The following is a 15,743-nucleotide window of genomic DNA, read 5'->3' on the forward strand; positions in this document are numbered from 1 at the left end:
GTAGCTAAGAGAGCAGAATCAAAAGTAGCACAAGCAGGAATGTGCTCATATGTACTAAAAAGAGTTTCGTTTATAGATGTTAATATTCATCGTAAAAGCAAAGGTAAATGAATTGGATTAATCTATTGAAAATATTAATATTAATAAATGCCTTATTAAGTAAATAAGGATGGAAGCAAAGTTGGCTCTTCTAGGGTTACAGCTTTATATGTGTATCTAATATCTGTTCAAGTTATTTAAGATCTATACTCTCAAACTTGAAATTGTAAGTAAGGAAAAAAGTGCATCTCTAAGAACAGCGAGCCAAAAACAACAAATGAACAAATTCTATGGAAGATTTCTCTGTAGGCAGGAGATGCTGACTGCCCCATATGCTTGCTTCATTGCTTCACGAATACAGGAAGCTTTCAATGTCACATGTTTGGCCCTATGTGCCTATTTTAGTTGGATTTAGGTAGAATGACAGGATTTAACTTTTAAGGAAAAGTGAACACTTCATTTTTAACAACATTGTGCTTGAGGCAGATGAACCTGAGAACGAGAGATCCCATGAACAGTCACTTTGCCAGGTGGCACTCATCAGGGTGTTTACTGTTGAGAACCCCTCTATTTCTGCCTGAGGTTTGAAGCCAGGACATCACAGGATCCCCTGCTGCACCGCTCAGTTCTTCCCATGCACAGAGCAGATGGGTGAAGCAGAATAAAATCCCCACCTCAGAGGCAACAAGGAAGCACTCCAGAGACCAGCAATGGTGTTGCTCTTTGCTGGAGTAAATGCTAATTGGAGTTGGTGAGTGAAAGTTAGAGCTGAAAATTGGACTTGGCTTATGAGCAGTTGGGAAACTTGTTAAAGGTATTATCACTCTCACATTTTGATAAACAGAAACAAAATGTTCACATTAAAAACATGAGTCAATTGTTTCCCATTTAACTTGGTTAGAACACGATGCTTCAAGGGTAAGCACACAGGTCATGAGATCCTTTCTTAATTTTTAGAAGCAACATGATCATTTGTATTAAAAAACTACCAAGTCATTTGGATTCTCATAATTTCCACTAAATTCTATCTGGCAAAAATAGCATAAATAGGTCCTCTTTCCTGATTTCTCTGACTGTACCTTTTTATGGCTTCACTGTGACAGTTATCATACCGTCTTGTATTCTTGTGCATCTTTTTCCTCCCGTTCTTTCACTTTCCTTTGGGAAGAGACCATGTATTTTCATCATTATATCCCTAGAACTGAGTCCAGTACCCCAAAGTGAAAAGTTAAAACATGATAGAAAGAAGCAGCCAACATTCCTTCTAGTAGCGGTCAAGGATGGTCATACAAAATAAAGATAATTTACAGCTTTGGACTGGACTGAACAGTGTTTTTCAACTACAGGCCTTCTCCAATTATAGAATTATTTAGTTTACCATTAAAATTATGTGAATATGTGGGTTTTAAGTAAATGCACAGACTTTAAATCAAGTGTTTATGCGCCATTCTCATTTCAAGTTGAGCATTGCAGCTATAGGCACAAACTGGCTATGGCAGTATGTGAGGATATTTTGCCAAAGAATATTTTTTAATGATTTTGAGATTATTAGAGAGGAGTAACCATTATTGCATCTAGGCTCATGAGTTTCCAAGTTTCAGTTCTGATCATTAAAATACCTAAATGGACCTTCAGACTTTTCTCAATCATCTTATCAAATAATACTTCTGGTTTCTGTGGGCTCAACTTGCCTTACCTGTGGAAAGTCCCAGAAGAAACCCTGGTAGAAGCTGGTCCCCCTTCAGAGGGGCTTGGTTTCTCTCATTAGGATTCTCTGCCCCCTTTTACCCATGTTTTCACTATTTCCCATTTTCCATGGCTTTAAGCTCTCTTTATTTCTCTCTCTCTCTGAGTACTGTCTTCAGGGACCCTCAGTTAATTTCTACTCTGGTATATTTCACTTTTACATTATAAAAAAGCTAAAAAATTGCATTCAATATCCAACCAAAGCCATTTTTAATTTGGAACATACCTGTACATGTAGTAAAGAGCAACAAATACATCCTTAATTATAATTTAAAAAATGGAAATGTTTGTAGCTATATTTAACAACTCTAATGGTTTCTTTGAATGGAGCTCTGTCATTAAATGTATTATTCACAATTATATTTTTCATCATGATGGAAATTTATTTTAATATAACAAGTGATAGAACTGCAAATATGTATAGCTTGCAAAAGAGTAAACTGTGTCATTTATATCCTCAGCAGAGAACAGTGAGAGCCCTGGTGGCACCAGATATACCAAGCAGACTAAACTAACACTGCCACAATTCTGAAATCTACCTGATTATTAGACCTATATAGCCCACAAAAGTGGGTTATGACCTGTTTGCCCAAAATAAAAAGGTGACTGCCCGCTAAAATTTTAAAAATTCAAATAAGACTAACAGTTTCCTAGCATAATATCCAAAATGTCCTGGATACGACTGAAAAGTCACCCATCATACCAAGAATCAGGAAAACCACAACTTGAGTGAGAAAAGAAAATGAACTGATGTCATCAACTGAACCTGAGCTGGATCAGATTTTAGAATTATCTGACAAAGATTTAAAGTAACCATCATAAAATGATTTAATAAGCAATTACAAATTCTCTTGAGATAAAAAGGAAAGGTAGATAAAAGGAAAAATAGAAATAAAAGGAAAAATAGAAATTAACAGCAAGGAATTAGATGCTACAAAAAATGGAAATTATAAAACTGGAAAATAAAATAGGAGAAATAATCAATTCTCTGGATGGGTACAATAGTAGAGAGGAGATGAAAGAGGAAGAGAATAAAATTAGTGAATTTGAAGACAGATCAATAGAATTTACCCGTTCTAAACAAAGGAGAGAAAAACAAATGAACAGAACCTCAGGAATCTGTGGGAAAACAGCAAAAGACACAAAACTTATATTATCAGAGTTGCAGGAGAAGAAAAAGAGTAGGGCTGAAAGAGGATTCAAAGAAAAACTTGGCTAAAGAGATCCTAAATTTGGCAAAAGACATAAATCCACAGATTTGAAAAGCTGAGTGAATTCCAAATAGGAAAAACCCAAATAAATTGACACCAAGACACATCATAAATAAAATTCCGAAAACTAAAGACAGAGTTGAAGGTGTTATCACTACCACACTTTTTCTCTACAAGTAGCCAGAGAAAGGCTGCCAATTTCAATGATAGCAGATTTCTCATTTGAAACCATGGAGTGCAGAAGGAAGTGATGTAGAATTTTTCAAATGCTGAAAGAAAAGAATTGTCAACCATGAATTCTATATTCAACAAACTACACTTCAGGAACAAATGGGCAATAAAGACTTTCTCAGATAAAGGAAAACCAAAAGAATTCACTAGCACATCTATTCTTTTTTTTTTTAAGATTTTTTTTTTTTGATGTAGACTACTTTTAAAGTCTTTATTGAATTTGTTACAATGTTGCTTCTGCTGTATGTCTTGGTTTTTTGGCCCTGAGGCATGTGGGATCTTAGCTCCCAACCAGGGATTGAAACTGCACCCCCTGCATTGGAAGGTGAAGTCTTAACCATTGGATTGCCAGGGAAGTCCCAGCATACCTACTCTTAAAGAAAGGCTAAAGGAAGTTCTTAAAACAGAATGTAAACAGTAGAATAAGAATCTTGAGGCAAAAGGCAGAAAGGAAGAACAATGGAGAGGGCAGGTAAATATAATAGAACACTCTTCTCTGCATGAGTTTTCTAAATCATATGTAATGATTAAAATAAGAATTATAATACCATCTTATCCTCAAGACAATGATATTTTAAAGTGGGGAAGACAAAGGGACCTAAGTGGAAATAAAGTTTTCCTCCACTTCACCCAAAATTGTAACATGTTAATACCAATAGGCTATGATAAATTACATGTGTATATTGTAATACCCAGAACAACCACTATGAAAACTACACAATACAGCTGAAAATGCTATAAATAAATCAAGATGAAATCCTAAAAAAATGGTCAAGTAACCCACAGAAAGATAAGAAAAGAGAAACAAAGAAATCAAACAGAAAACATAATAAAATGGCAGAGTTCACCCCTAATAAATCAATAATTACTTCAAGGTAAATGGTCTAAATATATCAATTAAAAGGCAGAGATTGACAGCATAATTTTGAAAAAGCATGATCCAATAATATGCTTTTTAATACGCCATTTAGAAGAAACTCACTTCAAGTTCAATAAGTAAGTTGAAAGTATAAGGATGGAAAAAGGCATACCATGCAAATGTTAATTTTTTTAAAAGGCAGGAACATGATTATTTATGTAGAAAATATGAGAGAATTGACAAAAAATCTCCTGGAACTAATAAATGATTATAGCAAGGTTGCAGAGTACAAGGTTAGTATAATATACAAAAGTCAATTGCTTTTCTACATAACAGCAATGAACAAGTAGAATTTGAAATTAACAACACAACACCATTTACATTGGCACCCCCAAAACGAAATACTTAGGTATAAATCTAACAAAATATGTATAAGATTGATATGAGTAAAACTATAAAGCCCTGGTGAAAGATATCAAAGAACTAAATAAATGGAGAGATATCCCACGTTCATGGATAGGAAGACTCAATACTGTCAAGGTGTCAGTTTTTCCCAATGAGATCTCAACCAAAATCCCAGCAAGTTGTTACATAGATATCAACAAACTGATCCTAAAGTTTATATGGAGAGGCAAAAGGCCCAGAATAGCCAACACAATATTGAAGGAGAAGAACACAGTTGGAGGACTGACACTACCCAACTTCAAGACTTCAAGACAGTAATCAAGACAGTGTGGTACAGGCAAAAGAACAGACAAATAGATAAATAGAACAGAATAGAGAACCCAGAAACAGATTCATGTAAATATAGACAACTGATCATCGAAAAAGGAGCAGAGGCAATTCAATGGAACAAAGACAGTCTTTTCAATAAACGGTGGTGGCCACAAGCAGAAAAATGAAACTAGAAACAGACCTTACTCCCTTCACAAAAATTAACACAAAAGGGGTCACAGACCTAAATACAAAAAGAAACACCTACAAAACACCTAGAAGATAACATGGGAGAAAACCTCTTGATAGGTAACCTTGGGTAAGTTGACTTTTTAGATACAGCACTGAAGGCATGATCCATGAAAGGAATAATTGGTAAACGTCACTAAAATTTAAAACTTCTGCTTTGCCAAAGAAAATGTCAAAAGAATGAGAAGACAAAGTGGATAACAGTTCATGAAGCCCATTTTCTTTTTATTTTAGGTACACCACAAAACTAGATTTCCCAGTCTCTGCTGCAGTTAAATGTGGTCCTAAAACTAAATTTGACCAATGGTATGTGAGTAGAAGACATAGTCACCACTTTTAGGGCCATAAAAAACTTTCTAGATGCCACACTCCATTGTCTTTCCTCCACCAGTTGCTTGTTGCAATAGAGCATGGTAAACTTGGAAACCATGTTTTGAAGATGGAAAAAAAAGAGAGGAACCTGTGACCCTGAATCACTATTTGAAGGACAATTGATTATGAGAACCCATTTTTGGAATTCACACGAGTGGAAAATAAGCAATTTCATTAAGCCATACTTGGGGCAGCCCAGGACTTCTTAACTCATATAGTCATTCTTGGCTGCTCTTCAGAAATTAAGGCCAACACACTTCCCTGGAACATTTCACTGCCTCTCCTGTTTGGATCTGCAGATTCTTTGGTCAACCATGTTCTTTTATCTGATAAGGCAACATTAGCAATGGCCTCTGACTTTGATAGAATCTCTTCTTTATAACCCTAAACCCAATAAAAAATTTTAGAACTCCCTTACCTTGTTCCAAGAGGGATTTAAAGTAGCTGACAAAAATACTTACACTATACCAGGATCAAACAATTCAGAAAAAAATAACAAAAAAAAAAAAGGCAAATGTAAGAAACAGAAACAGGAAATTTAAATAATCTCAGAGGTAGGGTAAATACAGAAATATATTCCAGAAAAACATATATGCTTGTAGAACCCACTTTTACCTATAAGATTTCTGGTATCTTACATTGTTGGGAAATGTGATGTACTACAAGATTTATTTCATGCTTTTTTTCATTTATCAAGATTTATTTGCACACATTTACTAAGGGAAAAAGCATGCAAGCTAGAAGCTATTCAGGAAAAACAATACTTATACTGATGTTGACACTGGAGAGGCTTTTCCCCTGTGTGTTTTTCATAGAGGGGACAGTGAATAAGGAAATCTTCTACAGCAACCTTACAGCAAACACTGCCATCAAATAAATAGACCCCCTCCCCCTTTTTTCTTATTCCTTATTTTCTTTTCTCAGAAATCCCCAATAGCAGCTGAAATATTTTCCTCAGATATCACTGGATCTATTGAGAAAAGAATAAGATAGAAATCTAGGTTGTAATTAGTTTTCTCAGTGGTATCCTTGCAATTGCAGGTAAGTTGCTACTCATTACCAAATACGGGACTGTCTCCAAACTTCTGAAAATTTTCAGAAATGGGAGCAGACACAAACACAACTGTTCATTGGAAAACATACGTGCACATTTCCTCTGCGTTTTGGAGTAAGAATGCTGTAGAACAAGTTACAGTCATTTAAATTTGATATAGGGAACAACTTTAGCTATAGAATAGTTGATTACTTGAGACTAGATAATTTTTCTGTGTAAATATAAGTACGTTAACTTATTTAAGCAAATTTGAATAACATAAAATGTAACATCATTATAAAATATAATGACATAAAAATTCCAACATTTTCTGTTTATAAGGTGAAGAATTTGAGTCAGCTTCTAATTCCCAGGATAATGTATACAGGTATTTCCCCTTTCGTACACCTCTTCTATCCCTATTTTTAACATTTTCCTCATGATCTGAGGAATTAGGATATGTGACATGAGGTATTTTTCAGGCCCACAAGGGGGACCCTTTGCACCACAGCAACAGAGGTTATATGGCACAGATCTCACTGCTCATCCACAATTTGGTTGAATGCGTGATCTGCCATCAAGCGCTAGAAAGTCAAGGCATCTCCCCAGCCCTGGGCCTCACCTGTGAGTCCAGGTGGACAGATGCAGATGTAACCTGAGGCTTCGGGGTGGCCGGATAGAGAGAGCAGCTGGGCAAGACGCCCATGCCCTTCCCCTGAAGACAGCTCCACGCATTCCCCATCAGACTGGCAGGGGCTACTACTGCATTCATCGATGTCGGTCTCACACTGGGCCCCCGTGTATCCTGCAGGATAAACGTTCAGAGAAGCTGCTGAGTCAAAGCCCCTCAACCATAGAGTATGTGCCTGACCGGAGGCTGGCCACTGTGCTGGCACCAGTTAACAAGGTGCTGGCCCTCCCTCAAGGAGCTGGCAAGGGATCTGGTAAGGGAGGCTTCCACGAACATGAGTAATAGTAACAATGGAGTCACTCCTATAATATCGATCAATGCTTTTAATAAAGATTGGATGAACAAGGAACTTCTGGATAACCTTGATCTAACCTGGGCAGTTTAACTAGACTCCAATTCCTCAAATATTCCAATTGTTTGAATGTTAAGCAAGGAAAAAAAATGATATATTTTTCCAGAGAATAGCTGTAAAGTCAGCAGGATCTACATAGCCAACCCTAAATTCTTCTCTTAAAACTCAAAGTAAAGGTAAATGGTTGCTTCTTAACACTCAGTGAGACAATAAAATAGTGAATTGTATTTGAATGGATTTGGCTGGGTCATTTTGTTAGGGACAAGAATAAAAACAATAAAACATGAATGATTTAGTACTTTATAAAACATCTTAATATTAAATATAAAAAAAAGTCCCTATCAGAACTATTCCTCTGGTTTTACATACATATGCCCTGTTAAAACTATATATGTATATATTTATTGTGTGTGTGTTAACATAACTGGAATTGTACTGCACGCATCCTTCTGCAACTTGCTTTTTGAACTCCCTTGCACGGTCTATCCACGTTAAATTTACAATCGAGAGTTGTAAAAGTTATAAAGCAAATCATGGTATTTCTTTACTTTAAAACCATTCAATGGCTTCCCTCTTCACACAGAGTAAAATTTAAAATCCTTAAGCTGACCGGCCCTTTATTATCTGGCCCTAATCCCATCTCTGCATTCCTGTCCCTAGAATGTTTTCTACCCCAGGGCCTTCATAACATTGTTCCCTCTCCAGAAAACCCTTCTCCAAGACTGTGCTTGGATAACTCTAAGCTTTCAGGCTCCATCTCTTATTACGTTCTCTTTTCCTCATGGTCAGATCTAAGTAAGATCCTTTTTCCTCTCATATACCCAATTCTTTCCTTTCATTGTCTTACAATGAATGCTATTATGTACTTACTTTTATAGTTATCTTTTAAAATTTATTTACATATATAGCTTTCATTTGTTGATGTATTTGATAGCTTTCTCCCTCAACAGACTGTAAGCTTCACAAAAGCAGGGACTGTTTTTTTATTCTCCACTCCAGGACAGAGCAACACCTGAGTAGTAGGCCTTCAATCAATGTCTGAATGAGATTCAGATAGTTCTAATCAACAATTTAGATGATAATCCTAGCTTAGCAGATAAACTAGAGAATTGATGAACTCGTAATAAGCAGATAATGAGAATATGATGTAATCGCTTATTTTGTAATTTTAATAAAAACCTGAATGGGGACCTATGTCAGATCGTAAGCACAACATAAATTCTGTTGCTCAACAATATAATACTTTTGTCACATTTGACCCCTGGGGTCTTTGTCAGCGGTCTGAAGAAGAAACTTAGAGTCGAAAAGGAAACTAAAAGCACATGTCAGATCAAGGTCCCACAATCCTTGGTAGTGACCCTCCCCCAGAACCCTCAGTCTTTTACGCCTGAATGTCTACTTTTTAAGTGCTTCTATTTCATACTTACGGATCTACAAATATTCACTAAATAATGGTTGTCACAAAGCCATTATAAAAACTTGTGCTATAGTCGATTTACTAAAGAAAGTTCTGACTATTTTCAATTTTCTTCTCATTCTAAGTTTGAAGACTCACACACAGGCCAGGTTAGGGAGTAATTTAGAACCTTCATAAGTCCTTTCTGGCTTTCCGGCTCATGCATTGTCTTATTCTTATCCTGAACATTAGGAAGGTTCTGATTTATAATAGTCTTACCAGTCCTGTCCCCACCACTGGGGCCCTGTGGGGCTGTGCTGTACCCTTTAACCATGTATATAAATAGATTCCTCCAATCAAGGCTACATTCAATAGATTTAACAAGTTTTCCTGTAAAACTCTGTACAAAGAAACAATATGATGCTGAGTCAAGACCCCAGGGTTCTTAAATTATGTTTTTTTTTAAAAAAACAAACCCAATCTTTTCTGGGTAACAGGAAAACTTTCAAGATAGGCATTTAAAGTGACTAACCCTTCTTGTAATTAATTACTCTTGAAATGAGGACCCTGGGCAATTCCAGCAGTGGATTCTTGCTATCGTGCTCAGTGGCAGTGGTCTCGTGATCCAAAGGAATGGTCTCCTTTTCTTAGATATGGAGTAGCTTGTAGCATTAAATCTTCTCTTTCTATATAACTGTGAGAATTGGGTACAAAGACATTCTGAGTTTTCTCTTTAGGCAAAATCACCGTCCATCCAGCGACCCAAGAAACTCAGAAGTAGAACTGTCCTAAATTGGTGTCCCTTTCTCAATCCCCACATCATCTCTACCTCCTAAAGTGCTCTCACGGCCATCCATCCCCTCATCTCCACCCTCACCACTATGGTCTTTGTTCTGGCCAGTTGGCTTATCTCTTATTTAAACTATTGCAGAACTCTCACCAGATTCCCTGCCTTTAGCCTTATCTCTCTCAATCACCTTCCACTAAAGTGCCAGAGAGCTCTTTTTAAATTAACAGGTCAGATTCTGTCACTTCTCTGCCCTGTAGTTTGCAGGGCACACAAACAGCATTATGACCCAGCTTCAGTCACATCTTGCTCCCCAGCCCCATCTCTCCACCCTCAGCCCTGTGTAGTCCAGCATTTTAAGCAACCACTCCAAGTTCCACAATTAGACATGCTCTCTTCCACGTGTGCCTGCTGCCCTTTCTTCTTTCCCTCTTCTTTCTCTTCCTCTCTTCTATCCTTAAATAAGTAATGAGCTGCTACGTGCTGGCCATAGGGTCTAGAATGGCCAATCTCCTAATCTTAGTATCTAGTTGACATTTATCAAGTGCTCCCTATGGTCTAGGCTGAGCTGGGAGCTCCTTCTATATTGCTGGAATTGTCTCCACAACAACACTATGAGGTGGATATTATCACCAGCATCTCTGCTTTCTCTATCGATGAGGGCACTGAGGCTCAGAGTGGTAACATGGCCAAAGTCACACGGCTGGTGGGTACAATTCTGGGATATGCTTAGTGATCTTTCAAGTTTTCTAAAATGGTGCCTCCTTGGTCAAGCCATCCCTGAACTTCTTCTCTCCTTAATCCCTTTTACAGAATTTATTAGAGCTTCTTATTGTACCCAAAATTGTACTGTACACATTTTTTTCACACTGTATCCCAGATGGAATTTAAGCTCCTTGGAAGGAGGAGCCATGTCTTTCTGATTGCCAGATTCCTCATATGAGGAATCATGGCACTGAAATCCATGTGGCTTGAATGTATGGAACACATGCTGGTCTTTTTTTTTTAATAAATTGTTATTGGAGTATAATTGCTTCACAATACCATGTTAGTTTCTGTGCCCTAAAGGTTTTGTATTGGAGCCAGGCAGTTAAGAGGAGCTGCCTACAAAAAGACCAGGACTGGCTTTGCTGTGCAACATACTGGTCTTTTTTTAGGCAGCTCCTCTTAACTGCCTGGCTCCATTACAAAGCCTTTAAGGCACAGAAACCATCTCTCATACACAATTTCCACCTCCTGGTGTAGAGCTTGGTGTGTAGTAATACACAGTTGCCTTTTCTTTGAGTACCTAATATGTGCCAGGCTCTATTTTTATAATTTTACCCCTCACAACAACACTACAAGTAGTTTTTTTGTTTATCCTTCATTTGCGGATGAGAAATTTAAGAATTAAGAGGTAACTCACCCTAGTTTACTTGGTTAACAAATGGTGGACTTGTCCTGCTCCCAAGCTGTCTGCTCCATGCCCTGCTTAGGGACTGAGGTCCTGCCCAGAGTGTTGATTGAGTGTTGAGTGTCGGTTGATGACAAGAATGTGGAATAACATGTTTTGGAAAAAATTCAGTATTACAGAGGGCCTGTTGATTCAAGTGTTACATACTGTTTCCTACTGACCAGAGCCAATGACCAAAGGATAAAAATATACCCTATTCGTTATCTGGAAGCGGGGAGACACACGAGATACATAGATTTCTGAGCCACAGAAGAATTCCAAACTTCCTTTTATACTTTTATGTTTGCGTTGTTTTTACCTACAAAATGCATTTAACCAAAGCGTGTTACACGTGCCTCAGGCAATGAGATGTCTTTCCATCAGAAGCTGCTACTGACAGGACTGACCCTGGTCTCCGTGCCTCCTCCCTGGCCACAGGGTCATCCTTTCCTCAGACAGTAATGTGAGTGGGGAGGAGGGGGCAGATGACCAGCAAGCTTGCAACAGCTAGATTTTAAATAATCATAAATTTATCAGTGTTTTCCAATGGATCAAGAAAGAAGAGAGGGGCTTCCCTGGTGGCGCAGTGGTTGAGAGTCCGCCTGCCGATGCAGCGGACGTGGGTTCGTGCCCCAGTCTGGAAGGATCCCACATGCCGCGGAGCGGCTGGGTCCGTGAGCCATGGCCGCTGAGCCTGCGCGTCCGGAGCCTGTGCTCCGCAACGGGAAAGGCCACAACAGTGAGAGGCCCGCATACCGCAAAAAAAAAAAAAAAAAAAAAAAAGAAAGAAAGAAAGAAGAGAGATGAAATGCTCTTTCATTTCTAGCAATAAAATCCTAGTAAGAATTAGGTTAAAATATGTCAAGCAGGTTCATTGCCAAAATTAACATCAATATTTATGGGTGGCCTGTTGATTCAAGTATCACATACTGTTTCCTCCTGATTCTGCTATCACCTCTACACTCAAGTCTAATTACCTTATAAGTGTAATTTTTAGTTATGGTTTATGTGTTGTGTAACTTGTATTGTCTTTTACATTATAAAGGGCTAGGAAATATACCCATTTCTGGAATATCATCCTATACCCTTTATGGGTACCATTATGATCACACTGACTCCATGAATTATAATACAAGCACTTAGGATTTTAATAGTGATTCATGGGCTTTAATATATTCTAGGTGTCAAGGAAAACATCTTGGAGGAAAAGGAAGCATCTTCCAGTGAAGTTTACTCCACAAAGACCATGCTGAAATCGACTCTTCCACTGACTTTTTTTCCTCTGTGTTTCTTCCAGAAGATTCTGATGATTGGGCAGCTTGGTAACCTACTTCAGACAATGTATAGTGTAGCAGTAGATATGTTTGAGCACTGAAGAATACAATTAAATTAAACAGTGATAACTAGAAGAAAGAGTTGGTTTTAAACCTTTAGAAAGAAGAATTTTTAGTTTCTATTTGCTATAAGCGATTTGTTTCTATTCTAAGCAAAAAAAAAAAAAAAATGGTGGAAGATATTTTGTCACTTACCAGGCCAGCAGTGACAAATGTAATTGTCAGCACTGTCCTCACATGTAGCATTATTGTGACAGGGTTTTGACCAACATGGAGGCATCAAGGTCTCACAATGTGTCCCTGTGAATCCACTACCCATGCAGTTACAGCTGTACCTGGAGAGTAAAATGAAATTGTCACATCAACTCTTGGTCATATTAAGATCATATATTGTTATCCTGTCTCTTCACTTGTCCATCAACCCCAGACCCATGGCATGGTTTTAATACTTATCAAAAACCTTGAGGAATCATCTCTATAAGCCTGAAAGCATTATGTGCTTCCATATTAATAGCTTTTTATCTTTAAAATTTTACAGTACAGTTTTCAATCAAAATTATTTGGAAACCATGATTGTATACTTCAATTTCCTCACCCATAAATTGAAGGTAATAGTACCTTTGTGACAGGCGTAATTAAATGTGCATATAAAGAATGGAAACGGCATGCCAAAGGGCAGAAAATACTGAATACAACTACTGAATAGTACCAAATAAAGTTGTTAATATTATGAAGCAGTAGAGACTGATTTATATCATCAAGGCACTTTTTTATATAGAGAGCCCAGAAAAGAAGTCCCTTATGAAAAATGAAACAATAAATTATGAAAAAAATAGGAAAAATTCTCATTATATAAATTTTGACTTATGTTTTCTTATTTTCAGAGTACAAGAATATTTTAGTCTTGCTATTTGTAATCATTCACTGATTAAGTGGGATTATCTGACAGACCTAAAATACAAATCTGTTGGGGAGAACTGTTCACTTTATCATAATAGGCTTTCAATTTAGACGGTCTCTCCTCGAGGATCTAGTATCACAAAAACATGGGCTTACACACTCAGCTTAGATAAAATGAGTGTCTGGGGGGAGGGATACCTAGTATTGTATAAAGAGTAACAGTCCTGTTCACCACGGCTGTGTGTCTATTTACCACCAACACAGATATTAAGATTTCACTAAGGAAACTTAAATATTAGCAAATATAAGTGACTATAATTTTTACACATAATTTTGCTAGCTAGAAATCCTCTATTCACTATTCCATTTACTTGATTAAAAATACCTACTACAAATCTACTATGTGTAAGACATTGGAGGCAAGAGCCCTGTGGTCACGGCTGGCTAGTGGACCTCAAGTCACGGAATCAGTCTCCATTTGAATCTTCCTTTGTCTGCAAGAACCTTTCATGGGGTACAGTTTCTGACTTTCCCACGCTCCTCATAGCAAATGTGTTAATTTTTTGCTGTGGGAAAATAAAGTCAGGCTGTAATTGCTGACCTTGCAATGATCTCAAAAATTAGGTCATAAGAGAGATGTGGATACAATAGAAAAATTATTCATGGCACGCATTCAGGTGAAGAGAGGAAAGCTGGCAGGTTCAGCCTTGCTCTGTTTGCATTTCCATAGACATTACAAGCGTTGTGTGCCTTCTGTTCTGATGCTTTCTGGAAACAGTGAAGCATGGCTGGGAGAGCATCCTCCTTTTGTCTGGAGCGCTTGTGTGGAAACTGTCTTTCTGATCTATGTGTTGCCCAGTTACCTGTCTCCAGGACTGAGGATTCATGCCACTGGAGAATCATTTGGGTGTAACTGAAAGTCACAGGCAAGACGTGGAGAATGGTTATAGTTTACAAAAAAAAAATGTTCTACCACTTTGCTCTATTTAAAATCACATTATTTTCCTGGGTATATATGAAGCACACGTGCCTTTTATTGCTGCCCTTTTGAGTCTGATTCACTTTAAAATTCAGATTTGAGATATATTATCTTATTTATTAAATGAAGGAAAGTTCAATTCTAGGCCTCCTTTTTCAAAGAATTAACTGTGTGAATTTGTGGGGGGATGGGGGGGTCACCTAACTTCCCTGAACTTTAGACTCCTTATTGTAAAGGGGGAGCTTTAGTGCCCATCTTGCCGTCCACTGAGCCGCTGAAGGATCTGTCAAGGCAATATTAAATGTTAATGCTGTTAAAACTTAAGTGTTTAATAACTCAATGCTTGTGGTTTAAATAAGTATTAGAAAGTTCTTTCAAAAATATTTATATGAATTCAACTACCATTACCCAAATTTATTATATGCATCATATTAAGGTGTAATTTATTGTTTTGTTTTTGTTTTTACTGAAAAGCCAATGATAGACTCTAATTTGGAACAGAATTACATGGCTACTTCTCATCATTCTGCTGTCTTCAAAGTATTCACTCAATTCTCCAAACACCCAGAAATTCAAGATATAATTAATTTAATATCAACACCCTTTCCAACACTGTTTATATAAAATTCCTAAAGGATTTATTTTTCACCACTTGATTTATATGCTTGTTATTTTATAAATACAATCTTATATTCACATATAGAATAATCTCTAGCTTTGTTTTTGCATCTACAAAAGATATGGAAGGTAGATTCCATTTGTTTCATGGATTTGGAAGGCTGGCGCTTTTCTGTAACAGAACCAGTTCAAAACTATTACAAGAATTACTTAGAAAATGCTCCCTCTTGAGACAGATGGCGTCCAAAGGTTGCATTATTTTAATAAAATGTGAATGTCACAACTTTTTTATATTTAAAGTATAAAAAGCAATCTGCACATTTTAAGCCAAGGATGTGAGATCTCCAAATTCACCAGAATGACTGGTGCAATAGCTTCTGGTCAGTGAGTTCGCTCCAAGCCAATGACCCAAATGTAGGAGAAAATGTACCTGTTGGCTCCATCCACGCACAGCCCTCCATGGAGACACGGCCCACTGGCACACTCATCAGTGCTGAGCTCACAGCCAGCACCCAGGAAGCCAGGGGCACAGTCACAGAAATGGGCCTCCACAGCATCCTGACAGGTTGCACCACTGAGGCAGGGCTGGGATCGACATTCATCAACTTCCAATTCACAGTTTACACCTTTTAAAAAAGTCGGCACAGAAAAGAAAGGCAAAGTTTTAGCAAAGCGTTAATATTTTCGCTCTTTGGCAATGCTTTATTTAGCAAGGCTCTTGTGAAACATGATGTTGCCCCAAATAATTTTCCTCCTTAATTGTAATTGATATTAACTTTCTGGTATGCTCGTGGGACGTT

The 15,743-nt window shown here is 37.5% G+C and overlaps 1 protein-coding gene across 2 annotated transcripts in view; it reads right to left on the bottom strand.

The window, feature by feature from the left end:
• The window catches only part of CRB1 (crumbs cell polarity complex component 1), a 270,924-nt gene that overhangs the window by 111,973 nt on the left and 143,208 nt on the right, over positions 1-15,743 (bottom strand). For both annotated transcript variants that reach the window (XM_089906531.1, XM_089906528.1), the window contains 3 exons: positions 15,374-15,569; positions 12,642-12,781; positions 7,077-7,259 (listed from right to left, as the gene is read on the bottom strand). In XM_089906531.1, coding sequence (XP_089762657.1) covers positions 7,077-7,259; positions 12,642-12,781; positions 15,374-15,569 — 519 coding nt within the window. The remainder of the gene's footprint in view (positions 1-7,076; positions 7,260-12,641; positions 12,782-15,373; positions 15,570-15,743) is intronic.

The sequence above is a fragment of the Delphinapterus leucas genome, chromosome 1 (assembly GCF_059928025.1).
Source record: "Delphinapterus leucas isolate spDelLeu-1000000601 "Yukka" chromosome 1, BTC_Dleu_Yukka2, whole genome shotgun sequence".
NCBI lineage: Eukaryota > Metazoa > Chordata > Mammalia > Artiodactyla > Monodontidae > Delphinapterus > Delphinapterus leucas.